This window comes from Equus quagga, chromosome 3 (genome assembly GCF_021613505.1).
Source record: "Equus quagga isolate Etosha38 chromosome 3, UCLA_HA_Equagga_1.0, whole genome shotgun sequence".
Classification (NCBI taxonomy): Eukaryota; Metazoa; Chordata; class Mammalia; order Perissodactyla; family Equidae; genus Equus; species Equus quagga.
Genome location: NC_060269.1, coordinates 153,137,439 through 153,165,266, shown reverse-complemented (window position 1 = coordinate 153,165,266; position 27,828 = coordinate 153,137,439). Strand labels below are relative to the sequence as shown.

Sequence of the window (27,828 nt, the reverse complement as noted above, 5' to 3'; positions counted from 1 at the left end):
GTATTAATAGTGATTCTCAACCAGAATTTCACAATCTGAATTTTTACTAATATATCCAGTTATTTATGGATAGATTTGATATTTGTGTGGGAGATTCTTAAGTGTTGCTCATGCTGCGTTAAGTCAAATGTTGATGGCTTCACTTCTTTCACTCTAGTTGTTGAAGACTCTCTTTGGGACAAACTTAGCCTCCCAGTTTGATGGCTTGTCTTCCAACCCCAGCAAGTCTCAAGGCCGAGCACAGCGCCTTGGCTCTTCCAGCGTGAGGCCAGGCTTGTACCACTACTGCTTCATGGCTCCATACACCCACTTCACCCAGGCCTTAGCCGACGCCAGCCTGAGGAACATGGTGCAGGCGGAGCAGGATCACGACACCTCAGGGTAACAGTGCGCCTGTCCTGGCTGTGGCAGTAGTATCAGGAACATCTTTGGTAGAAACATGAAGGAGCAAGCAGTGAATAATTTATAAAACATAAAAATAAATTAGCCAACATCTTCTAATAGTCTACTATGTTCAAAGAATTCTAGAAAATATGGTTGCTGCAAAGATGCTGAAGGCATGGCCCTGCCTTCAAAGAAATGTCTGGTCCAGTGAGTGAGATGGGATTTGAGAGATTATACCATCTCAGAGGGGCTGAGCTGGAGGAAGAGGAATACCGAGCAGGCTCCCTGCGAAACAGCCAACTCTCACTGTCAAAATATGTCCACAAACCAAAACGGCGATATGTAATGTCCTCATGTATTTAAAGCACATCATTATTTCCCAGTGCTCATAAACAACATTTTCCTTTACAGTGAAGTGCTATGTGCAGGTGGCACGTTTTGGGTCTCTAACTAAGGTGAAAGACCAGCTTCCACATGGCACAGTGGTGCTAGTGTGTAAAGGGATTCGAAGGGCATAGAAGAGTCTTGGATAATATTACTTTGTGTTTTGTAACTTTATGGCTGAAAGTCTCTTTTCATGTAAGCTTATGGTCGTGTTTTTGATGCCTGGAATACAGTAGTTGTCTCTTAAATTACCATAATTATTAGCAGATGTTTGAAGTACTACTCTGTATGGTTTCAGTAGAATTCCTTGTTTTTCCTTTGATAGATGTAGTGATAAAACAGGTACAGTTAAAATGCTGGAGTCAGGAACCAAGGAAAAGGCCTGTATTCCGGGCTTTATGTTGGTGACGCACTAACTATATATCCAAGTCTCAGGAACAAGGAGGCTCTTTAAATACTTTGTTTAGTAATGCGAGTTTAAATAAAAAAACAAGCAAATGTGAGTGTGTGTATTACTGTTTAATTTTGTATGTATTTCTTAAAAAGAAAAGGGTGTAATTGATACAAATATTTAAAGATACTTTTTTCCAAGAAAATCAAGCAATGTCTTTTAAATCACTGGATCTATCCAATGACTGTCACCTTTCTAGCCCCACTACAGACTAGGCTGAGTAGTGAGTTTCCTGTAGCAGAGGAAAGCTCTGTCTTGAGTGGCCTGCCCCAGCTGACAAGATTTGATGGCTGTCAGTCAACTGTAAACTCTCAGTTTAGTCTAATTCTCTTCATTAAAAGAAGAGCACGATGCCGCTACATGGAGTGGCCGAGAAAGTTCTTTCTGACTTTGAAGTGTTCTGATTCTGTGAATATGCATTAGTTCGACCTGGAGTATAGCTGAGTACACAGGAGAGTATTTAAGGGTATTCTTTGCTCGCCTGTTTTTGTATCTGGCAGGTGGTTTGATGTACTCCAGAAAGTGTCTACCCAACTGAAGACAAACCTCACGAGCGTCACAAAGAACCGTGCAGATAAGGTAAATAGGAGCTGGCAAGTGAATGCGTGGCTGCGTTAATGCTCAATGGAAAATTGAGCTTGAGACTTTCCAGGTTGGTTACTTGAAGCTTTTAGTTGAAGACTCATGGATTCTCTCTTTCTTTCTTTTTCGTAGAATGCTATTCATAATCACATTCGTTTGTTTGAGCCTCTTGTTATAAAAGCTTTAAAACAGTACACTACAACAACATCTGTACAGTTACAGAAGCAGGTTTTGGATTTACTGGCACAGCTGGTTCAGTTACGGGTTAATTACTGTCTTCTGGATTCAGATCAGGTTTGTCACTTTTATCTTTCATCTACCTTACCTGTTCATCATTTAATGAAAATTATCTTAAAAAGACACTGAAATCTACCTTAAAGAAATGTGCAGTTTGTTTTTTCCCCACCATTGCTGCCTCTTGTCTGTTTCATGCACTAGTTGATGCGGAATGTCTGGCACATATAGGCCTTGGCAAGTGTTGGCATCCTTGCCCCGAGCTCTCTCCAGTCTGTATTAGGCTGTTTTAGGGTTAGCCTTTACAAATTTGCCAAAAGTTTCTCCCATTCACTCAGCCCTCCCCCAGCGCCCCCCACTCCATGATAAATTTTAGTTTAAATCGTAAGACATAATTAAGATTTATTGTTTTGGAGGACATTTTTGCAAAATGCAGAGACTTATTTTAAACAGATTACCAATTATGTTTTCTGTTTCAAGCAGTCTAAAGTTAGCTCACCTCTTTAAATAGGAATGTGATCTGATGGGACAGTAACTGATACCCGTGCTCCTGGATTCCCACATGGGTAATTGTCTGACCTAGCACACGTTATTTGCACTCACTTTCACCAGGTGGGACTCTCAGCTGCCCGTCTTCCTCATGGGGCTGCTCCTCAGGAGGTTGTGACTCTGGCAAGTTGTACAACTTTGTGATGCAAATTGTCTTAAAGCCAGCTAAATTCACTACAGATACAGTTGCCCTTAGGTCATCAAAACGTGACTGTCGTTTTTGGACTGTGATCTTGGGCTACTTTCCTATGTGAGGTAGGAAATTTTTTGAGATAGAAATACTACACTGCTCCATTTCCTTCTAGACGTAACTATGTCTGTAGATACTGTCAGTACTGTCACTCACCGTAAAGGGTCTCTTTCCCCAAGAGAAACAAGAAAACACGTTTAAGATGCTGATTTCCCCACAAGTGGTTTTAAGGGAGTTAACTTCTGATGAAAGACGGCTGAAGGGGGGCTTTGCCTTGGCCTGACGTTTTCACTCATACTTCTTTTCCTTCAGTTACCAGAAGAAAATTGTCCAAAAGGTCCTTTTCCTTCTTTGGGGAAGACGCTCATTGGGGGATGATTTGGGACATCATTTTCTTTCCTCTGACATGAGACAGGAGGCTGCGTGAGGAGAAGCCCTGGCCTGAAGCGGTGGGCGGGAGAAGGAGGCGGGCACATGGGGCAGATGACAGGAGCATAACGAATGAGGGGGGCTCCCAGGGCTTCCCGGAAAGGAGCCTCAGCTCCAAGGGGAAGCCAGAGCCATTGATTCGAGAACACATCAAAGACTGCATTCCACCCTTTGCTCACAGTTTCCCAGTTCTGACTCATCACAGGTAGAAACTGATGTTCTCATTTGGTAGTTATAGACAGGTCTCTTTGGGGGCTGTCTTTAGTAGACAAAGAAAACAAACAGCTCCCCACTCTAGCATAGAATTGTCAGGTGGACTTGACTTTTATCAAATTCTTTGCTTAATCATTCTATGTAGAGCCTTGTAAAAAATGGAATAATTTTTGTTGCTTTCTTCTATCTTTCTAAACTCTCCACTCAGTACTTAAATGTTGAGAGAGGATAGATGGCCTCAGCATTCTCCCTGTGCGCTTATCTCTGCAGAGAGTTGAGCTCATCTGTAGCTCGTGCTTCCTCTGGGTCCTGGCACTTTCTGCCTCACTCCAACGAAGCGATTCCCAGCGACCTCTTACTTGGCAGTGTTAGGTTTTTCTTGCTGTGGACGCTCTAGCCTCTCACATTTGTTCTGATTTGCTTTTATCACTCAGTGGCCTTTCTCCCCAGTTCTTAGAATTCAGTATAGTGACAGTTTTTTATGAACAAGGATGGGAAACTAGAACAGGCAGATGATTGAACTCAATTCAGATGTGCTCTGTTGAGCACCTGTTGTCTGTCTGTATCCAGGTGCTAGGAGAAAACAGTGGAGTGGAGATGGAAGTGCCGTGCTTCAGGCTAGAGAGAGGAAATGGTTGCTTGGAACAGAGTTCAATGCAAAACTGTCTCTAATCCAGTCCTGACGCACTGCGTGTGCTCCTCAAGGCCATCTCTCACCTCTCAGCACCCCCCCAGAGTTGGGCTCCTTTGAATGTCAGGCTGTGGGAGGGAGAAGATAGACTAATTTGGGCATTTTATTACTAAATCAGCTTCAGGAAATCTGTGCTGCTTGGTTTGCCATGCACTGGAACAAACACATCCCCAAGATGTGTCTTTTGGGTACTTCCTGCTATCTCCTGGAGCTCATTATTTGTTTTTCTAGAGAGGTCTCTCCTCAGTGTTCAGTCAGTGTGTTTAAAGGGATTTCTGGAAGCGTCCTGAAGTTATCTAGTCTGACAGTAGAGTACATTTGAGTTCTTATATACAAACAAATTTATCTACTATCAGGAAACTTGTTAAAAATTTACACGAGTAGGAAGAAAAGTAACCTGGTTTGCACGTTTTAATTATTGGTGTGAAGATTTTATTTTCCTGCTTGTAGGTGTTTATTGGATTTGTGCTGAAGCAGTTTGAATACATTGAAGTGGGCCAGTTCAGGTAATAGCATTTTGTTATTTTAGATTTCTTGTCCTTGTTGTGAGCTTACATGTAGTTTTGGATTATTTAGATGAACATTTACTTTAAAGGATTGTTAGGCATTTTTGCTAGGTATTTTGTAATGGAAATCAGATTAACATGTTGTGCATTTTTGTTTCTTTTAAAAATTAATGAATAAGTATCTCAAGACTTGTTTAGTGGCAGTTCTGCATCTGGTAATCACATATGTTGTCAGTTTTTCATTTCACATTTCAAAGCACTTAATTATGATAATAGATTGCTAAATGAAATCTCAAATGATAGAACACAAATTTTTTAAGTCTTCTTAGAGACAACATTTTTTAGATATGGTTATCTTAAGTAAAGTAATTGTTATGCACTTATATTAATTGCAGCTTTCCTTGCTAGACAGTAAGGTTTTAATACTTCCTCCTATGCCAGCTATAGCTGTATAATGATTAAAAATTAAAATTTTTAGTTTCTGAACTACTTAATGAATAGTTAGGGAAATGTTGTGCAGAAAGAAAGTGTTCTGAGCGCCCCTTGGGCTGTCGAGACCGTTCCTTATTCTAGTTATGCCACACATTGACTCTGATTGGAGGCAAGTTACTTTTTCTCCTTTGAGGGTCAGTTTCCTCACTTCGGAGTGAAGGGGCAGGAGGAGAACTGAGATTGTATCTGTGGGCATCCAGCGCTGTTGGGTACCTTCTCCAGCTCTGCCTTAGCCCTGCCAACTGCCCAGGCTCTCCAAGTGGGCAGGGTAGATGCACTTCATAGATGAGAAAGCGTGATGATGTTGATGGGACTGAATTACATCACTCAGACTCCTTTAGCTTAATGTGTACTCTCTCTGCCTTGCTCTGTCCCTTTCTCTCACTCAGTGTCTTTCAACTTTGAATCATGAGTAATTTCATGTTGTTCATATTGATTATGTATTTTAATTTTAAAAGGAAATGTCTAAATGGATTTTTTTGTTTCTAGGGAATCAGAGGCAATTATCCCAAACATCTTTTTCTTCCTGGTATTACTATCTTATGAACGCTATCATTCAAAACAGATCATCGGAATTCCCAAAATCATTCAGCTCTGTGATGGCATCATGGCCAGTGGGAGGAAGGCTGTGACACATGGTAATGAGACCAGCCTTTTACTGTGGCCCTCAGTAATCATGATGTGCTCAACAGTGTTAGTCTTAGTTACACCAGCTTCCCCCCATGTGCATAACTGCTCTGTGCTTCGGGGGCTCTGTGTGCGTGCATGGGTGTGTGTGCATACATTGGTTAGAGAGGTTAAAAAAAAGAGAGAGCACATTCTTTACTCAGGAGTTTATAATCCACTTAGGTAAAAATATAAAGAACAGGAAGATGATCTAAGGTACAGATGGAGTCTGACATAAGTACTCTTGTCTATCCATACAAAACGTAAAAATTTAAAAATCCCAACTTATATAAGGACACTTGGTTTATTATCCAGTGGTATTAGAAGTTAAAGTTTGGCCTTGATTCAGCACCTCTGGTTTTGCCTGGTTGTTTTATAGCAGCTTAAATGAGGACCACAGAAAATGGTCAGCTGCTCAAGCAGCCTCCTTCCAACCTGTAGATTGAGCTTGTGTGGTTTTAAGAATAAGCTGTAAATCTTTCTTTGAACTTTTTTTTTTTTTGAGGAAGATTAGCCCTGAGCTAATATCCATGCCATTCCTCCTCTTTACACTGAGGAAGACTGGGCCTGAGCTAACATCCCTGCCCATCTTCCTCTACTTTATATGTGGGACGCCTGCTACAGCATGGCTTGACAAAGTTTGTAGGTCCATACCCAGAATCCAAACTGGCGAACCCTGGGCCGCCAAATTGGAGTGCAGGAACTCAACTGCTGTGCCACCAAGCCAGCCTCTTTTCTTTGAGCTTTTTAAACTGATCTTCCAGCATTTTCCTACTGACTCCTCTCTGGCCCCATTGTCAGGAATCTGTAGGCTTTTGGGGGGTGGGGCACAGGGGGCCCACCTCCTAAGACCTTTGCAAACCCCAGAAGTGAGAACATTGCTGCCACATATCACATTCTCCATTGGGGCATTTGCAGTAGAGCAGATGACTGAGCTTTGTTGAGAGGTTGGGGCTTGGTGCCATCCCACTTTCCACACTAGCTAAAGCGTCACCTTTGCCACAGCTTCACAAGGGCTGAAGTTCATGCCTCAGCAAAAGTACGCATTTCTACATATATGGACGTTAGGTTCCCTGGATATAGTTGAAAGTGAAAATGTCAAACAGATGGATGAATAAGGTTTCCTGGATTAAGGGTCTTTGGATAGAAAATCCATAGGCAGCCAAACCCTACTTTCTAGTAGAAAGCTAGGTCATCTGTGGAAAAGTCAGCAAGTGTGCTGTGTGTGCATGTCACTGAGGATGACTGTGGTGCCTGTGTTGCATGTCAGTGAGGGTATGTGCCTGTGTGTGTGTCCCTGCGGGTGAGTGCGCCCGTGGTGCTTGTCACGGAGGGTGTGTATGCCTGCGGTACATGTCACTAGGGTGAGACAGCATGCCAGTCAATAATCTTGGGGACGTGATCTGGCGGAACCCTTCCCAATGAAACTCATTTCTTAGTTTATTCATGTGGTGGTGTTAAACAAAAGAATTTACAGTCATACATTGCATAACAACATTTCAGTCAATGGTGGACTCCATAGGTGATGGTGGTCCCATGAGATTTAGTACCATATAGCCTAGGTGTGTAGTAGGCTGTACCATCTAGGTTACGTAAGTACACTCTATGATGTTTGCACAATGATGCAATCGCCCAATGACGCAGTTCTCGGAATATATCCCCCTCATTAAACGGTGCATGACTGTACTTTGCTGTTTTGGATAAAGACTAGACTTGGGGGGAAAATCCTTTACCTAATTACTTAAAACAGCATAGAAATCTAATACTTTGAATGTTTTCTATTAAAGAAGAATTTGTTGTCTGTTCAGGTAAATCTGTACGTCCATTATGCATGAGAATAGAATGTTGTTATTTTAGTTAGTTGGAAGGTTTTATTATTTTGAATTTGACTTTGAATTTGTGTCTCTTTTTGTCAGAAGTGATGTTATGTTATAGAAACGCTGTTTTTTTGTTTTGTAAGATTTCACAAAATTATCAGTAAGTGTCCGAGGAAGACCATGGCCTGCTGTGAAGGTATACTGATAATTTCGCAGCACTTTTTGGTAACCTTAATTTAGCCCTTATCGTGAACCAAGTATGGATTAGGGTTTCTTTATTTCTTGAAAATATTTTGGAGATGTTGAGCGCTGTCTTCCAAATGTAAGTGTCACATAATGCCTTCTTAATATGCCCTTTCATACCCACAGCCATACCAGCTCTGCAGCCCATAGTCCATGACCTCTTCGTATTAAGAGGAACCAATAAAGCTGATGCAGGAAAAGAGCTTGAAACCCAAAAAGAGGTGGTGGTGTCAATGTTACTGAGACTCATCCAGTACCATCAGGTGAGAGGAGACAAGGAATGGTTGCTGATACTTCATTGTCTCTGCGGGACCCTGCTGTTTGTTCATCATGAGTGTTGCTTTGTGCCAGCCCTGGGCTCTCGGGCTGGGGAGATGCCAGGGAGACAGAAGGTTTGGTAGGGGTCTGTCTTTAAAGCAGCACAGCCACGTGGGGAGGCCACCTGATACCTGGCTGACAGTCACAAGATCTTTCAAGGGAGTAAATATGGTTAAGGCCCTCTTTTCCAAAGTGAGGACCAAAAATCAATTAATTGACAACATTGATCAAAAGGGTAGAATTCTAAAAAATGATTTAAAAGATCTCAAATTTGAAATAACTTAAAGACTTTATTTATACATTTATTTACCACTATTTTGATGTAGGACCAAGGTCTTTTTCTTTGAGCTGGTTTCTGGCTTTGTTTTCCTTAAGGTGGAGGAGAATTTCAGATAGTTTGAGTGCAGCCTGAGTGCAGAAATGTGGCATTTCAATGACTTCTCTCTTTTGGCTGGTCCAGTTGCCCACCCCATACTTACTTTGGTGATTCTTTAGCTATTTGTCTTTGAATCTTGATAAAGTCATGAGCTTTTCTCATAGAAACACTTCCTTTGTGCATTCTCATTTTGGTTAACCTGGATAATATTTAATTAAGTGCTTACTGTTTAATTAAATCCCATAATTAAAATAAAAAGTACAACTACCATAAAGAGGTTTGAGAACCAGCAACTGACTCTTGGCAAGCATGCTGTGTTGGTGGGAGGCCTAGAGAGTGGCTTATCAGCTGCATGCTTTCCAAGAGTTCTCAGCCTGATTCAGGAGAGAACAGAGAGGGTTGGCTAGGCTTCGTTAGGGAGAGTCAGAATTAAATGCAGATGTCCCTCAAGTAGCTTATATGAGGGACAATCCGTTGTTGTAGAAGCTCTGCCCAAGAAGGCTGCTGTGGGAAGGGGTGGTCGGGCAGGCTGTAGAGAGAGTGGGCTTAGATGTCTCCTTCTTTATAGTAGTTATATTTTATAGACGAGGCCGGCAACTTTTTCTGTAAACGAGCAGATAAATATTTTAAAGCTTTGCAGGCGATGTGGTGTCTGTGACTACTCACGTCTGCTGTTGTGGATGAAAGCAGTCCTAGTCCTTATGTTCACAAAAGGGTATGACTGTGTGCCAATAAAACTTTATTTACAAAAACAGGCCTTTAGATATATCTCTCTGTAGAAATGAGCACTAATGAACTTATGCTCAACCATGACTCTTCTGACAGTAAGTACCACTCAGTAGAGGTTACCTTTGCAAAGAACACAGACTTGAAATTCATGTACACAAAAGTTATGAGGCATCTGCAGAATAGTTTAGTCCAGGCTGTGTTTGTGTTTTGCCAAAGATTAATATGAGTGTGATTTTTCTTTTTGTACCTTTTCTCTGATTGTGAAGTCTTGTAATTTCCATAGAAATAATAGTGATGATGAGTCATCCTGAGTAGTGTGCAGCTTGAGCCTACCGTTGAGGAGTTTGCTCCCTTACCCCTTGCGTCGTCTTCTGGTTTCCCCACATCTCGCGTGTCCCAGGGCCAGGGTTGCATCTGGTTCATCAGGCCCTCACTGGGGACCCTGTTGTTTTGGATCGTGGAGTCTTTCAGCTGAGCTGGGATGAGTGCAAGATGGAGCATGTGGTGATGGACGGGAGACTCGGCCAGGAGCCTTTATGACTGTGCCACTACACTCCTTGCAGGTGTTGGAGATGTTTATTCTAGTCTTGCAGCAGTGCCACAAGGAGAACGAAGACAAGTGGAAACGGCTGTCTCGACAGATAGCCGACATCATCCTCCCGATGTTAGCCAAACAACAGGTTTGTCACCCCGTCTTGCCTCGTTGTTGTGGAGCCATTGTGACGCGTTTGTAAGTGGGTGAAGATCCTTGGAGGAGGTGGGCACTGGTGATTGGATTTTCATTAAATCATAATAGATTCATTTTATGATGGTTATCGGTGTCCATCATGAGCCAAGGGATTTTTCGTTTATTCTCTCAGTGACCCTCTCAGGTTGCTATTGTCTCCTGCTTTAGAATTGCAGAACGCTGGGCTCAGAGATGTTGTCTACGTTACCCAAAGGTGCACAGCTGGAAAGTACTGGGACTAGAGTTAAGCCAGTCTGACTCCAGAGTGTGTGTTCTCTCCTATTTTACAACACTGCCTCCCTCATTCTGGTCAATTGGATGTTTTTGTTTGATCTGTGGGTGTTTACTTTTCTTTATCACTTATAAAGTAATTTAGCAGTTATCCGTCGTTTAATCAGAATTTCTGTAATCAAATGATGCAATCAGTTGTTTCCAGAAACACAGTGAAAGGAAGTGTTCTGGCCATGCCATTTAGGATGGAGCCCAATAATCACGTGGTTTCTGAACCATGTCTGCTGCCAGGCGTCACAGGGCAGGATACTTGGCACCTGCTGCAGCAACACCTTTGTGACCAGAGTGGGGGTCTCGTAGGGTGGCAGGGGCTTCCTGAAGGTGGTCCCTCTAGGAAACCTCGCCAGCTGCCCACAAAGCTCTTGGTCTTAAGAGCTTTGGATGCAGTCAGCAGATACCTCTTTGTTCATCTTGATCATCCTGGCTAAGGAACACAGTTTTCATGGCTTTTGGCATTCGATGGAAAAGTATAGGTAAGCACACTGCATTAGTAGTTACTGTCTTCATAACTTCACCCCCATTCTGGTTTTTGACGGATTTGTTATTCCAAGGTCACTTAGATAGAGGGAGGAGAGTCTTGGCTTCTGGTGAGATTGATGGATGGCAGTTTTAATAAATTGATGGATTTGGTGTTTTAATGTAGTCATGTATTCCATGCCTGTCGATAAATAGTTTCAGAGTACTACTCTATAAGTTTTATTCCATTCTCTTACTTATCGTGGACACAATCTGGGGAAGGTGGAGGTTAAAGACTGAATGCATGGTAAATGCCCAACTTAATTTCTGCGACTGTGAAATTGTGTGAAAGCCTGCCTCGTAGCTTAGCACAGGTACATGTGACATTCAGAAATAGTGCCAGGCACTATTCCAGGTACTAGCAGAGGGCTGGCCCTGTGGCGCAGCGGTTACGTTTGCACGTTCTGCTTCAGTGGCCCAGGGTTCACCTGTTGGGATCCCGGGTGCGGACATGGCACTGCTTGGCAAGCCATACTGTGGTAAGCGTCCCACATATAAAGTAGAGGAAGATGGGCATGGATGTTAGCTCAGGGCCAGTCTTCCTCAGCAAAAAGAGGAGGATTGGCAGTAGATGTTAGCTCAGGGCTACTCTTCCTCAAAAAAAAAAACTTACCAGGTACTAGCAGAGATACATCAGTGAACAGAGCCAGTAAAAAACCCTGCCCTCTTGGAGTGAAAGTTGCATTGGAATGAAGGGTGGAGGAGACAGACAGCAGAAAAATAAACTAGTAAAGTGTATAAAATTTCAGATGGTAATAAGTACTATGTAGAAAATGAAGGAGAGAAGAGAGTTGGGCACGTCAGGGTGGGGTTGCATTGTTAAGTTGGTTTGGTTTTTGAGTGAACTTGAAGGAAGTAAAGGATGAGCCAAACAGATACCTGGGGAAAGAGCTTTCTAGACAGAAAATGGCAGTGCAGACCCTGAGGTGGGAACATGGCTGTTAGGATTGAAGAGCAGGAAGAGGCTGGTGTGGGTGGAGGGAGCACCAGCGGGGAGAAAGGAAGGAAGCAAGGGGCCTGGGAAAGTGAGGGGTCACGTAGGATCTTTCTGGCCAGCGTGGAGGACTTTGAGGGGCCTGGGAAAGTGAGGGGTCATGTAGCATCTTTCTGGCCAGCGTGGAGGACTTTGAGAAGCCTTCAGAGGGTTTAGTACAAAGGAGTGGCGTGGTCTGATTTGAGAGCTGAGACTAGACCCCGAGGGGTCGGTGAGGGCAGAGCAGGGAGATCCACTTGAGGCACGGGAGTGGTGTGACCAGGATGGTGGGAGTGAAGTGACAAGAAGTGGTCATCTGCTGGGTAGAATTTGAAGGTAGAACCAGAACCAGTAAACTTTGCCGATGTGGGATGTGAGAGAGGGGTATGCAGGTGATTTCAGGGTAATATAGGGCTGCTGTGTTCAAGGTGAGGGAGACTATAGGAGGTATGGATTTGTGGAGGAGGTCACAGCGTGGTCTGGGTATGTTCAGTTGGTACACCTGACTAGGCACTTTGGGGAGGCGGAGGAGGGCATTTGGATATATGAGTCTGGAGTTGTCCAAAGAGAGCTGGGCAGGAGGTGAACATTTGAGACTGGACGAGGTCACAGTGGGACCCAGTGTAGCTTGGGAGGAGGAGAAGGCCAAGCTCTGAGCCGGGGGCAACCCCAGATTAGAGGCTAGAGAGGTGAGGGGGAGCCCACAGAGGAGACAGGGAAGGACCAGCCAGTGCGGGAAAAGAAGAGCAGGCAGCTGTGGTTTTCTTAAAGCCAAGGGAAAAAAAGGCATTTCATGGAAGAGGGAGGGGGATCAGCTGGGAGCTGCTGATGGGCCTAATGAATGAGCCCTGGGAACTGACCTGTGTTTGGCAGCACGGAGGTCACTGGGGAACAGTTTTGTTGGAGCAGAGGGAACAGAAGCCCAGCTGGAGTGTGTTCGTGAGAGGAATCAAAGGAGACTTTACTCTAAGGGGGAGTAGATGTGGGGTGGCAGCCGGAGGAGGAAAGAGGGGTAGGTAGAAGGTTGAGTTTGGAGAAGGGAGGAGTCTGTGTATAAACCGAGGGCAAAAGCAGAGGGGAGTTGGCTGGTACAGGACGGAAATTGCAGTTGTGGTGTCCCTGAGCAGACACCAGACACAGGGTGGGGTTGGCTGCATAACTGGTGGGCCCCGGCTGTGGGCATGGTGAGTCCCCTGGAGAACCTGGAGAGAAGCAGAGTTGGTGGGTGCAGGTTGTTCCTTACCATTAGGGTGCGGCTCAGCGCTGTGTGGTGTTGAGATTTGCACCTTGAAAATCACATCTCTTTGCAGATATGATTACTATGTGTAGACACACCCATTAGTAGTGACAAAAATTGTTAACAGTGCCCATCAATAGGGGAAGGGTTGAATACATTGTGGTAGAGACTTAATTTGGAATATTTTGCATCTATTAAAAGTAATGTTAGATTTTAGAAACTGTTGCCTTGGGAGTTCTCCCTTGTATTTTTAAGGGAAAAAAGCAGAAACGTTTATAATATAATCTTGCAAAACAACTTAATACCTCTCTGTGTGTGAATGTACGATTATAGGAATGTGGAGAAACTTAAGAGAAATATACCAATTTGTTAACATCTGTTGCTAATTGGCAGGGTAGGGCTGAGGTGCAAGTGAAGCAAAGAGAAAAGACATAGTGTGTCTGACACCCTTTTGGGTAGCTTATACGTGTATACAGGCTGGATCCCAAAATGTTGATGGTGATTGTATCAGGATGGTGCAATTCCAGTTGATTTTTTCACACTTTTATGTATTTGAATCTTTACAGAAAGCATATTGTTTATGTAATAAAAATCTAAATGAAATTTCCATTGTGGAAAAAACATAGCTGTTACAGTGTTGTTCTAAAAAGCGTTTGCTTGGTTCACTACTAAAGTTAAAATGCATTTAAATGCAGGGTAGTCATGATGGGATGGTCAGGGTCATTTGACCTTGAGATACCTAAGCTGAGGTATAAATGTTGGCATTTGTATTGGCTTATGGGAAAACCTATGTGACATTTAATTGCAACAGATGCACATTGATTCTCACGAGGCCCTTGGAGTGCTGAACACTTTATTTGAGATCCTGGCCCCTTCCTCCCTGCGCCCCGTGGACATGCTGTTACGGAGTATGTTTGTCACTCCAGATACAATGGTGAGTATCTCACCTCATGATGGCCTCTTGCGGCCACAACTCTGCAGAGAGGGTTCATCCAAGTCACCTAGGGCCTCTGCCCGGCCGGGTTGGGGCCTGAGAATTTGCATTTTACACAGGTCCCCAGATAGTATTGATGCTGCTGGTCTGGGACCACACTTTGAGAACCAGTAATAGAAAGATTTATTGATAGAATGGTACAGTAGGGATAATTTTCATTCATGAAATTGACAATCAGGAAAAATTTAATCCTCTTTTTTCTTTAGCTATAACTCATTTATTTTCTTTCTTTTAGGCATCTGTCAGCACTGTTCAACTGTGGATATCAGGAATCCTAGCCATTTTGAGAGTTCTAATTTCCCAGTCAACTGAAGATATTGTCCTTTCTCGTATTCAGGAGCTTTCCTTCTCTCCATATTTAATCTCCTGTCCAATAATTAATAGATTAAGAGATGGGGACAGTAATTCAACACCAGAAGAACAAGGTGAAGGGAGACAAGTGAAGAATTTACCAGAAGAAACATTTTCAAGGTATGCTCTATATCTGAACCTTTAGGTAGTCCATGTCCTTCTGGAGGTCATGTGGTGTTCGTCATCAGTGAGTCTGCAGTTACTCCTCGTCTTTCCTACCTCTGCGAGTTAGGTAAAGAAGTCTGTATCGGTGTGTTTTCTTTACCTGTTCTGCCTCACCTGTGGCCCCTGGTGCCTGCATCTCTTATGGCTCCGTCACATCCTTTCTTGTATCCTTGTTGAAGACAACACAGTGGTCACCAGGCTGGCAGGGGGTGGGGGCAACCTGCCCTGAGTGCAGGCAATAAGGGCGTATGTTGCCTCCAGAGAATTTGAAAACTCGCTAAAAGCCAGCCTTATTTTTAGTCTCACCGTGTGCTGGCCATTCTAAACAGTCAGTAACAAAACCCTCTCCCTGTCAGGCTGGACCACTCCCACTATGCTCCCCTCCGTAACCTTGTGGTATCAAATTGTGACTGCCCTCATAAATTGCTTGGAAGCTTCTTGAGGGCAATGATCCCAGTTCAGGCACTGTAAATGCTTGCTGCCTAGACAAGTGTGTATCCACTTGTGCTGGATTCAGGGTACTCACTAAGTAAGAGCTGCTTAGAGGATGTCCTGTGAGTGCAGTTTCTGCAAATGTGCTCCTTCCAGCCGAATCCACCGTAATGGCATTTTAGCTACCCCTTCACTGGTCATCGGTGGAGGTGCCTGCATGTTTGTGGAGATAAATCCAGTAAACCTGCATGGCTCCCTTTTGTCTATAGGTTTGACAAGTTGGCTCCCTCTGTTACATTTAAGCAGGTGGCTAAAATGGACGATACATAAAATTCCTGTGGTAGATTATCAGCGTGCTTTATGGTTTACAAAGCTTTAAAGAAACACTAAATGTTACTTTATCCTCCTAAGAATACCTTGAAGGTGATGTGATTATTGCCATCTCATAAGTGAGGAAGGTGATATGCAGAGAGGTAAAGGACTTAGTCCAAAGGGGGGGCATTAAACATTTCGTTTCGTTTATTCTACTTTACTTATATCTTTACTCTACCTATATCTACTGTATATGTTTTCACATGTATGCCTCACAATAGGAGTAGTCACCTAATTCACCATCACCCTTTTCCCTTTCTTTGAAGGTTTCTACTACAACTGGTTGGCATTCTTTTAGAGGACATTGTTACGAAACAGCTAAAAGTGGAAATGAGTGAGCAGCAACATACCTTCTATTGCCAAGAACTAGGCACGCTGCTGATGTGTCTGATCCACATCTTCAAGTCTGGTAGGTGCATCAGACTAGTCTTCGTAGAGTATCTGCATGTTCCTTCTCTTGCACTGTACACTCAGAGTATAGGAACTGTGCTGTCCAGTGCAAGGTCTGCCCTGCTCATTGAGCATTTGAAAATGTTTGTTGATGAAAAGAGGAAACCTGAGGGCTTCCTCCTGTTTTAAAGACTTGGAAGGCCAAGATGTTTTGGTTACCTTTAAACATGACTGTGGATTAAAAAAGACAGTGTACCCAAGAGAGAAGTCACAAGATGAAAGCCATCCAGCAAGAATAGGAAGCAACCAGTCCATATTAGGACAGTCACTGTTTTCCAAGAGGAATGAGTATTTCAGGAAGAATGCCTCGGCCAGTCCTGGTGCCCTAGTGGTTAGGGTTGGCGTGTTTTTGTTTCAGCAGCCCAGGTTAGTTCCTGGTGTGGGCCTACACCACTCTGTTGGTGGCCGTGCTGTGCTGGTGGCCCACTTACTGAAAAATAGAGGAAGATTGGCATGGATGTTAGGGTGAATCTTCCTCAGCAAAAAAAAACAAAGAAGAAGAAGAATGCCTTGCTTTAGATAAAGTAAGTGAGAAGCTGTAAGACTTTAGTTATAGGGTTCAGGCATATCTTTCTTCTCTTAGCAAGAAAAATGAAAAGCAGTTCTAATCTCTAGGGAAAACAAACAGCAAGGAAGTCATGGTCTAAATATGAACCAAACCAAAATATGACGTGATTTTCAGCAGTTGATCTGATGGAAACCATTCTTCTTTAAATGGTTCAGGGGTCATGACCAAGACCTATAGAAAGAGCTATCATCCTTCTAGGCTTCTTCGCTTTGTTGGGAACTATATTCATATCATCAATGTAAATGCTGTTTGGCTTTTCATTTTTAGAATCAGTGTATGAATAAGACATCAAAGACTTATTTACTTAATTATGGTTTCAGAACAAAATGAAAATGTTTTCAGTTCTGGCAAATATAAAGGGAAACTAACCAACTTAATTTGCAAAGTAGAAGGTAGAGAAAGAGGTGGAGGGATGGAAGGGGCACTAATACTCTCATCTTGCATTGTCGACGCTGTGCAATGATATCTAAAGTTGACAGAACAAAAATAGAGGCCACAAAGATAACCAAATAGAACTGAAAATGCAGCTTAAATTGATAGGAGGGAGCACACGTGAGCTGTCTCATTCTCGAATCGGGTCGAGTCTGTAAATATGACATGGTGGTTGTATTCGGCAGTTTCAGTTGTGGGGATAGGACTCCATCCTAAACTAGAGCGAGAAAAGAAACTGACTGGTTTGAGCTCCTGGAAGTGCGGAGGTAGTTGCTCTCTTTAGGTATGACTGCCTCTGATGGTTTAATTCTGTTGCTCCATCATGTATTTCCACATCTCAGCTCTGATTCCTATGTTGGCTTCATTCTCTGGCGGGCTCCTTCCCCATGGCAGAAAGATGGCCTCTGTGTGTGTGGTCTCAGCCCCTGCGTGAGTCCTATGAATGGCACATGAGCCTCTGTGTACTGTGGCCAAGCCAGGCCAGATGAGAGATTAGACAGCATTCCTTTGAGAGGGAGTGTCCCTCCCGACAGCAAGGGAATAGGAGCAAACAAAATAATTGATGGTCTGCTACAAGTGATAAAAGCTTATCAAGCAGAATTTTGGAGGTAACTACCAGAACTAAAAACAGAATGATAACCAGTAGTTGCCTTAAGAGGGATGGGGCAGGGCACTTTTAAATTAAGATGCCCCTCTCTATTTTATGGGTTTTTAAATCACACATATTTATTACTTTAATACAAATTAAAACACATACACGCCAAGTACATGCCTTTAGAGCAAAAGATAGTTACCATTTTGAGCCTTTGAATATTCATTCAACAAAGATGTTACCAAGTCAGCCCGCCACTCTGCTGGGCTCTGGCTACACGGTGGTTGGTAAAGCTGACGTGATTCTTGCCTTTGTGGAGCTCACAGTCTAGCGGGGAAGACGACACACAGACATGTAATCACGAGTCTTGATATCTCCAAGAAGGAAACAAATAGTGCAGTGACAGAAAAAACAGGGTGGGTAGGTAGGGGCTGGTTTCTGAGGGGTGACTTAAGCTAAGACCTGAACAGCGAGGAGCTAGCCTAGAGAGGAGTGTGTGAGGGGTGAGGGGTGCGAGGGGCGCTGGGGAGGCAGGCAGGACCTGGTCTTACCTGGCTCAGGAGACACGGAGAAGGAAGTGCTTCATTTAATTGCTAATGCCTCGGCAGCTGAGTGGCCAGAATTTAATTTGCTAATGGACTCTAGTTTCAAGCCACCTCATTTACTAACATTGAAAGAATTTTCTTTTTGAGGATCTTTTGTTTATGCCTCACTGGCCCACTATAATAAGTTTCAAGTTGAGAAAATAATTATGCCTTGTGAATAATCGGTCATTTTTAGTATGTTGGTCATTTTAATATTTGGCCATCGGTTGGTTTGGATCTGACACCAGAGGGCCCCCAGTTCATCTCCAAGGACTGCTTTCTGCCTTTGGATGAGAGTGGTGTGTTTTGTGTCTTTATCCCCATCAGTTTCTGTGCTGTTCAAGGTGTTCACTAACCCATTGCTTTAACTTTCTCTTCTTCCTTTTCTCGTAATCAGGGGAAATATTTTTATAGTCTGTTGCAGCACTGTCCAGTAGAGCTTCCTGCACTGGAAGAAGGTCTGTGTCTGCACCAGTTCAGTTGCCTCCAGCCACATGTGGCTGTTGGGCCACATGGAATATGGTAGTGTGATTGAGTAGCTAGTTTTTATTTGATTTAATTTTAATTAACTTAAATCTGAACAGCCATACTTGACGTGGCTGCCGAATTAGACAGGACAGGTGAGGCAACAGGTCTGACTGAAGAGCCCGGGCTAGGTATTAGGGCACATGGGTTTTGCTGCTAGTGTCTTTGGACATTGTTCACTTGGTTCAGTATTTGTAAATGAGGGGTGTGTGGTGTGCGTATGTATAAATGTCTATTTCTTTCTTCTCATTGATTTTGACTGCGTTTCTTTTAAAGACACTGGGGGTAGAATTACTGTGTTTGGTGGTTTTGAGATAGAGTTGAAGTCAGTCATCTGGTACTTTTATATAAATAAGGTGCATTTAGTATCTAAAGTTGGTAATTTTTATTTATGCATTGCTTGAATAAAGGCAATGAATTTCACTCCTCCCCTGGAAATTGAGACCTTTGAATTTGTCCATTTCTCAAAATGAGAACTAGTCAGAATAATGGCCTTGGCATCTAGTTTTCTGTTACCCCTCTTGTTAGGGGAAGGGGTATGATTCCCAAAGTCATTTGCCTATTTCAGTTTTAATCCAGCATAAACGAATAGCCAAGAAAGATACCTGGCCTCCATTTTTACAAAATCTGGGTAACTAATACCCCTTCCTCTCCTCGCAGACAGTGGAGCCTGAGGCATGGGGCTGAGAATATTCGTTGCTTTGTTGCAAGCATGGCTGGATTGAAGCTCTCTAGCCTGTGGCCTCAATAAGGCTTCCTAACTGCTCACTGTGTTTTCCAAGTCCACATCCTGTGCCCTTCCCCACCGCCATCCAGACATGTAATTGAGGGCAGCAGTGAGCCATAGGGCCATTCCTGATCCTCTGGGAAGCAGGAGCAAGCAGGATGTTAATGCTGCACACTTCCTTCCTTCCTTGTAGGTGGAGCTGGAAGGTTGGACAGAGCTCTCTTCCCAATACTTTCAAAAGGATCAGTGTTCCAGGGCCAGCCCCATGGCCTAGTGGTTAAGTTTGACGTGCTCCGCTTTGGTGGCCCAGGTTCGATTCTCAGGTGCAGACCTACACCACTTGTTGGCAATTATACTGTGACAGTGACCTACATACAAAATAGAGGACAATGGGCACAGATGTTAGCTTGGGGCAAATCTCCCTCAAGTGAAAAGAGGAAGATTGACAACAGGTATTAGCTCAGGGCGAATCTTCCTCAGCAAAAAAAAAAAAAAAAGAGTCAGTGTTCACACTTTATGTATGGGCCAAAGTAAGAATACTGGAAGAAAGAGAAAATGGTTCTTTCTACAGTAGTAAAATCCACATTGGTTCAAATTCATTCTTGGGCAAGGATCAGGGCTGCTAGTGGTCATAATGCTGGGAATAAGGGTATTCTCTTATGGGTAGGTGGTACCTTTTATGTGTATTATCCCCATTGATCCTTGGAACAACTCTATGAAATATTTCCCCCTTTTTACTGATGAGACAGTGTACGTTCTGAAAGATCATATGGTAAAACCAAGAATGAAAACCCAAGTATTTTTTTCTTGCCCATTATATCATGCTGCTTCTTGGGTGGTAAGTGGATGATGGTAAGCAAAGTAGCTAACGTTTGCAGAGCACTTCCTATAGGCTCAGGCACTGTGTGAAGTACGATTATACGTGTGTTCTAGCTGAAGAAGCTGAGACACAGAGAGATCATGGGGTGGGGTTGGGGTGAAGATCCAGGCCCCTGTCTCCAGAGCCTGAGCTCTGCCCACTTCATCCTATCTGCTTGAAGATGGTACTCTGTCTCCAACTCCTGCTTCCATTATTCCTTTCAATACTTCTTTCTTTATTTATTTTTTTTATTGAGGTAATGATAGGTTACAATCTTGTGAAATTTCAGTTGTACGTCATTGTCTGTCAGTTGTGTTGTAAGTGCACCCCTTCACCCTTTGTATCCACCCCCCACCCCACCTTTCCCCCAATAGCCACTAATCTGGTCTCTTTGTCTGCATTTTTAAATTCCTCATATGAGTGTAGTCATACAGGGATTGTCCTTCTCTATCTGGCTTATTTCACTTAACATAATTCTCTCAAGGTCCATCCATGTTGTTGCAAATGGGATGATTTTGTTCTTTTTTATGGCTGAGTAGTATTCCATTGTGTGTATATACCATATCTTCTTTATCCAATCATCAGTTGATGGGCACTTATGTTGCTTCCACGTCTTGGCTATTGTAAATAATGCTGCAGTGAACATTGGGGTGCACGTTACTTTTGGAATTGCTGATTTCAAGCTCTTTGTATAGATACCCAGTAGTGGGATAGCTGGATCATATGGTAGTTCCATTTTTAATATTTTGAGGAATCTCCATACTGTTTTCCATAGTGGCTGCACCAGTTTGCATTCCCACCAGCAGTGTACAAGGGTTCTTTTTTCTCCACAACCTCTCCAACATTTGCTACTATTTGTTTTGGTTATTTTTGTCATTCTAATGGGTGGAAGGTGATATCTTAGTGTAGTTTTGATTTGCATTTCCCTGATGATCAGTGGTGATGAACACCTTTTCATGTGCCTATTGGCCATCCGTATATTTCTTTGGAGAAATGTCTGTTCTTGTCTCCTGCCCATTTTTTGATCGGGTCGTTTGATTTTTTGTTGTTGAGTTGTGTGAGTTCTTTACATATCAGGGATATTAACCCTTTGTCGGATGTATGACTTGCAAATATTTTTTCCCAGTTAGTGGGTTGTTTTTTTGTTTCAATCCTGTTTTCCTTTGCCTTGAAGAAGCTCTTTAGTCTGATGAAGTCCCATTTGTTTATTCTTTCTATTGTTTCCCTTGTCTGAGAAGACATGGTGTCCGAAAAGATCCTTTTAATACTGATGTCAAAGAGTGTACTGCCTACCTTTTGTTCTGGAAGCCTTATGGTTTCAGGTCTCAGCGTTAGGGCTTTGATCCATTTTGAGTTTATTTTGGCGAATGGTGAAAAAGAATGGTCAATTTTCATTCTTTTACATGTGGCTTTCCAGTTTTCCCAGCACCATTTGTCGAAAAGACTTTCTTTTCTCCATTGTATGCCCTCAGCTCCTTTGTCGAAGATTAGCTGTCCATAGATGTGTAGTTTTATTTCTGGGCTTTCACTTCTGTTCCATTGATCTGTGCACCTGTTTTTGTATCACTCAATGCTGTTTTGATTACTATAGCTTTGTAGTATGTTTTGAAGTCAGGGATTGTGATGCCTCCAGCTTTGTTCTTTTTTCTCAGGATTAGTTTAGCAATTCGGGGTCTTTTGTTGCCCCGTATGAATTTTAGGATTCTTTGTTCTATTTCTGTAAAGAATGTCATTGGGATTCTGATTGGGATAGCGTTGAATCTGTAGATTGCTTTAGGTAGAATGGACATTTTAGCTATGTTTATTCTTCCAATCCACGTTCATGGAATGTCTTTCCATCTCTCTATGTCAGCATCCGTTTCTTTCAGAAAAGCCTTGTAGTTTTCGTCGTATAGATCTTTTACTTCCTTAGTTAAATTCACCTTGAGGTATTTTATTCTTTTTGTTGCGATTGGGAATGGTATTGTGTTCTTGAGTTCTTTTTCTGTTAGTTCGTTATTAGAGTATAGAAATGCTACTGATTTATGTAAATTTATCTTATACCCTGCAACTTTGCTGTAGTTGTTGATTATTTCTAAAAGTTTTCCAATGGATTCTTTGGGGTTTTCTATATATAGGATCATGTCATCTGCAAACAGCGAGAGTTTTACTTCTTCCCTTCCTATTTTGATTCCTTTTATTCCTTTCGCTTGCCTAATTGCTCTGGCCAAAACCTCGAGTACTATGTTAAATAAGAGTGATGATAGTGGGCATCCTTGTCTCATTCCACTTCTCAGGGGGATGGCGCTCAGTTTTTGCCCATTGGGTATGATGTTGGCTGTGGGTTTGTCATGTATGGCCTTTATTATGTTGAGGTAATTCCCTTCTATCCCCATTTTTTTCAGAGTTTTTATCATAAATCTCGGTTGGATCTTATCAAATGCTTTCTCTGCATCTATTGAGATGATCATATGGTTTTTATTCCTCAGTTTGTTGATGTAGTGTATCACATTGATTGATTTGCGGATGTTGAACCATCCCTGTGTCCCTGGTATGAATCCCACTTGATCATGATGGACGATCCTTTTGATGAATTGCTGAATTCGGGTTGCCAAAATTTTGTTGAGAATTTTTGAATCTGTGTTCATCAGTGATATTGGCCTGTAGTTCTGCTTTTTCGTGCTGTACTTGTCAGGCTTTGGTATCAATGTGATGTTGGCCTTGTTGAATGTGTTAGGAAGTGTTCCATCCTCCCTAATTTTTTGGAATAGCTTGAAAAGGATAGGTATTAAATCCTCTCTGAAAGTTTGATAGCATTCCCCAGGAAAGCCATCTGGTCCTGGGGTTTTATTCTTTGAGAGGCTTTTGATGACTGTTTCAATCTCTTTCCTTGTGATTTGTCTGTTCAAATTCTCTGCTTCTTCTTGGCTAAGCTTTGGGAGATTTTAGGAATCCAAGAATTTATCCATTTCCTCTAGGTTATCCATTTTGTTGGCATATAGGTTTTGGTAGCATTCTCTTATAATCCATTGTATTTCTGTGGAATCTGTTCTTATTTCTCCTCTTTCATCTCTGATTTTGTTTATTTGAGCTTTCTCTCTTTTTTTTCTTTGTAAGTCTGGCTTGGGGTTTATCAATTTTGTTTATCTACTGAAAGAACCAGCTCTTTGTTTCATTGATCCTTTCTACTGCCTTTTTTGTTTCAATAGCATTTATTTCTGCTCTGATATTTATTATTTCTCTCCTTCTGCTGACTTTGGGCTTTGTTTGTTCTTCTTTCTCTAATCAGTTAGATGTAGTTTAAGATTGCTGATTTGAGAGTTTTCTTGTTTGTTAAGATGTGCCTGTGTTGTGATGAATTTCCCTTTTAATACAGCTTTTGTTGTATCCCATATGAGTTGGTATGGCATGTTATCCTTTTCATTTGTCTCCAGATATTTTTTGATTTCTTCTTTAATTTCTTCAATGATCCGTTGCTTGTTCAATAGCATATTGTTTAGTCTCCACATCTTTGTGCCTTTCTCAGCTTTTTTCTTGTAATTAATTTCTAGCTTTATAGCATTATGATCAGAGAAGATGCTTGTTATTATTTCAATTTTTTTAAATTTTTAGAGGCTTACCTTGTTTCCCAACACATGGTCTATCCTGGAGAATGTTCCATGTGTGCTTGAGAAGAACGTGTATTCTGCTGTTTTTGGATGGAGTGTTCTATATATGTCTATTAAGTCCAAATGTTTTAGCTTTGCATTTAGCTCCACTGTTTCCTTGTTGATTTTCTGTGTGGATGATCTGTCCATTGATGTGAGTGGGGTGTTGAGGTCCCCTACTATTATTGTGTTATTTTTGATATCTTCTTTTAGGTTTGTTAATAGTTGCTTTATGAACTTTGGTGCTCCTGTGTTGGGTGCATAGATATTTATAAGCGTTATTTCTTCTTGATGAAGTGTCCCTTTCATCATTATATATTGGCCCTGTATGTCTCTGTTTACCTGCCTTATCTTGAAGTCTGTTGTGTCTGATATAAGTATTGTAACACCTGCTTTCTTTTGTTTGCTATTAGCTTGGAATATTGTCTTCCACCCCTTCACAGGCACTTCACTGAGCCTGTGTTTGTCCTTGGAGCTGAGGTGTGTTTCCTGGAGGGAACAAATTGTTGGATCTTGTTCTTTAACCCATCTTGCCACTCTGTGTCTTTTTATTGGAGAGTTCAATCTGCTTACATTGAGGGTGAGTGTTGATGCATGAGGGCTTAATGCTATCATTCTATCGTTCATTTTCTGGTTTTCCTGTGTTTTTCCTTTGTTTCTCGTCCTGGGTGTTTTAGCCTACCCATTGACTTCTGCAATTTGTTATGCTGGGTTTTTTAGCTTTGTCCTTATTTATGTTTTGTGTCTCTGTTCTGTTTTTTAGTTTAGTGGCTACCCTGCAATTTGTATTCAGAACTTCGTGCATAACATAGTCCATTATCTGGTGGCCTCTTACTTCCTTAGCCTAAACTGATTCAATCCCTTTCCTCCTCCCCTCCTAAATTATTATTTTCATCTCTTATTCCAACATGTGTTGTGAGTTTGTGGTTAGAGCGATAAGCTTGTCTTTGCTTTGGTGATTTACTTCCCTTTATCCTAATGCTATAGTTGGATATTTGCTATCCTACTCTGGTTCTATCTGTTAGTCTCCCTACTCAGTATTTTGTAACCCCTTTCTCCCCTTTTTTCTTTTTTCAGGTATGAGGGCCTTCTTGAGGATTTCTTGTTGTGGAGGTCTTGTAGCTACAAAGTCCCTTAGCTTTTGTTTGTCTGGAAAAGATTTAATTTCTCCCTCATATCTGAAGGATATTTTTGCTGGATAGAGTATTCTTGGCTGAAGATTTTTATCCTTTAAAGTTTTGAATATGTCACTTCAATCTCTCCTAGCTTGTAAGGTTTCTGTAAAGAAATCTGCTGAAAGTCTGATGGGGATTCCTTTGTAGGTTATTTTCTTCTGCCTTGCTGCCCTGAGTATTCTTTCTTTGTCCTTCATTTTTGCCATTTTTACTACGTATGCCTTGCAGTAGGTCTTTGTACATTGACAGGTCTAGGATATCTGAAAGCTTCCTCCACACACATTTCTGTCTCCATCCCTAGATTTGGGAAGTACTCTTCTATTATTTCGTTGAGCACACTTTCTGCTCCATTTTACTTTTCCACGCCCTCAGGAATTCCAGTGATTCTTAAGTTGCATTTTCTCATTGAGTCAGCTGTTTCTCTGAGATTTTCTTCAGTTTTTTAAATTCTTAGTTCTCTTTCTTCCTCTGTCTGGAGCCATTCAGCCTGTCTATCTTCGATTATGCTAATTTGCTCCTCTATGGTGTCTACATGGGCATTCAGGGAGACCGTATTCTGTTTTATCTGATCCATTGTATTTGTCATCTCTAGTGTTTCTGATTGATTCTTCTTTATAGTTTCAATGTCTTTTGTGAAGTAACTCCAGAACTCATTGACTTGTTTCTCTATATTTCCCTTTACCTCATTGAGTATTTTGATGATAGCTACTCTGAACTCATCTTCACTTAGTTTACCTACTTCCAAGTCCTCAGGACATACTTCTGTGTTTTTATTGTTTTCCTTGTGGACTGGAGCTTTTATAAATTGCTTTTCGGTAGAGGAGCGGTTTTTGCACATGATGCTATTATTCAGTTGCAGTTACAGCCTGTCGCCAGTAGATGGGGGTGGAGAGCCGCGCATTCTGAGCCTTCGCCTTCAGCCGTAATGGCGGTGTGCAGTGTGGGTTGCGGGAGGAGGGGCACTTTCTCTCGGGTGCAGACCTGGATTCCGATCAGCTCTCCCTCTCTGGTTTCCCGGTGCCCTGGCTTGATGGGGCCCCTCCACGCGAAAGCTTTCCCTCATTAGAGGGTTTCCACTGCACTGGCGGTGGGAGTCCTGGATGATCCCCAGACGTGCGGCCCCTCCTCCACTCCTTCCCTCACCCGGGGGATCCCAGTGATCCCAGTCTCTAGGGCAGGGAGTGAAGTTCTCTCTTATCCCGTTCTAGCTCCTCCGAGGGTGGCTCCAGCCTGTCCGCCCTCTGTCGTTTGGCTGCTGTGGATCTCTGATGATCTCTGTGTTATTAGGATTCTTTTGGTTGGAATTCAGTTGCTCCTTTTGGTCGTAATTTGGAGGGGAGAGAGCCCAGGTGAGCTCACTCTGCCATGTTGCTGACGTCACTCTTCTCAGTACTTTTTTTTTCAGCTCCAAAAGGACAGGGCTAGGGCATCTTCTCTGCGCACCGCCTTCATCTGTCTTCCTGCCATCGTGTGCTCTTCTGCACTTTGTCACTGTCTCTAGGCCCCTGACCCCTTTCTCTTCTCCCAGGTCGTTAGACTCTTCCAGCTTCCTTTGCCTCCCAGTCACATCCAGACACTCTCTGTGCTGTGGGCTCTGCCTTCTTTTTCTTTGTCTCAGCTGATCCTCACGGCTCGTGACACTGGAAAGGGTGCCTCACTAATAGCCTCTTCTAATCTCAGTCAAGTGCTCCCTTCTCTGTTGTGTTAGTTACAATCACAGTGGCTACCATAACAAAATCAGCATTTCAGTAGCTTAACACAGTAGAGGTTTGTTTTTGTTTCTGTAATGGTGCAGGAGGATGTTCCTGGTTCCTGGTGGCTCTCGTCCATGTGAGATTCAGGTCCAGGCCCCTCTCCTTCCTGGAATTCTGTTATCCTTGAGCATCAACATCCTTGGCCTGTCCAGTTGGGGAACAGGAGAGGGAAGGTAGACAAGGCTTTATTGCCTTGGACCGAAAGTGATGTACATCGCTTTTGCTCAAGTTTCTCTGGTGAGAACTTGTCGCAGCCCTCACCCCATGCAGTAAGCTGAGAAATGGTCAGCTTAGTGGATAACTGCTTCCCAGCAACAACACTGCACAGGGGCCGGCGCACAGATTTTGGTGGGCAGTTTGCCACCTTTGATAGAGCCACGGGGATGAAAACCAGGAGGTTCCAGGGTGATGGTAGTCAGAGGAAGATGAGGCAGGAGACATGGCTGCAGAATGCACCATCTGCCAAGGCTTTCTAGAGCCTTTACCAGCCCTTGTATATCCCCCACCATCTCCAGTGCCACCTCTCCCACAGGATGTACCCCCAACTCTGCAGAGAGAAAATGGGGCCTCCCACTGTGTTGTCCAGTTCTTTGTCCTGCCACCTCAGGGTTGGTGTCCTTGTTATTCTTGTTCTTCTAGTGCTTTGCTTTCCCTCTCATTTCTCCGTCCCCAGCAGTTTGCCTCTTGATCTCATTACCAGAAATGCCTCTGCACAGGGCACCTGTGTTCTTTCCTAAGTCCTCATCTTCCCGGACCCCCTGCCTGAGTCTTTGGAACGACCCTCTTCTTTGTGAAACCCGTTTGTCACTTGACTTCACTTTTATGGTCTTCTGTTTTCAGGCTCTTAATTGTATGTGTTCCTAGTTTCTATCCTTTTCCCCTAGTTTTACTGAGATACAATTGACACATAATATTATGTGAGTTTCAGGTGTACAACATATTGTTTTGATATATTGTTGTGATATATGTGTTGTGAAATGACCACCACAATAAGTTCAGTTAACATCCATCATCTCATGTAATTACAGATTTTATTTTTCCTTGTGATGAGAACGTTTAAGATATTTTCTCTTAGCAACCTTTAAATATACAACTCAGCAGTGTTAACTGTAGTCAGTGTGCTGTACGTTACATTCCCAGGACTTTATAACTAGAAGTTTGACCACCTTTTGACCACTTTCACCTAATTCCTCCACCTCCCCATCCCACCACTCACCTCTGACA

At 42.7% G+C, this 27,828-nt stretch overlaps 1 protein-coding gene across 3 annotated transcripts in view; it reads left to right on the top strand.

Annotated features, from left to right (window-relative positions):
* HTT (huntingtin) overlaps positions 1-27,828 on the top strand; it is a 163,458-nt gene that overhangs the window by 87,592 nt on the left and 48,038 nt on the right. For all 3 annotated transcript variants that reach the window (XM_046656987.1, XM_046656986.1, XM_046656989.1), the window contains 10 exons: positions 158-381; positions 1,720-1,798; positions 1,934-2,095; positions 4,558-4,613; positions 5,595-5,743; positions 7,958-8,094; positions 9,818-9,934; positions 13,810-13,932; positions 14,228-14,463; positions 15,579-15,721. In XM_046656987.1, the coding sequence (XP_046512943.1) occupies positions 158-381; positions 1,720-1,798; positions 1,934-2,095; positions 4,558-4,613; positions 5,595-5,743; positions 7,958-8,094; positions 9,818-9,934; positions 13,810-13,932; positions 14,228-14,463; positions 15,579-15,721 (1,426 nt within the window). The remainder of the gene's footprint in view (positions 1-157; positions 382-1,719; positions 1,799-1,933; positions 2,096-4,557; positions 4,614-5,594; positions 5,744-7,957; positions 8,095-9,817; positions 9,935-13,809; positions 13,933-14,227; positions 14,464-15,578; positions 15,722-27,828) is intronic.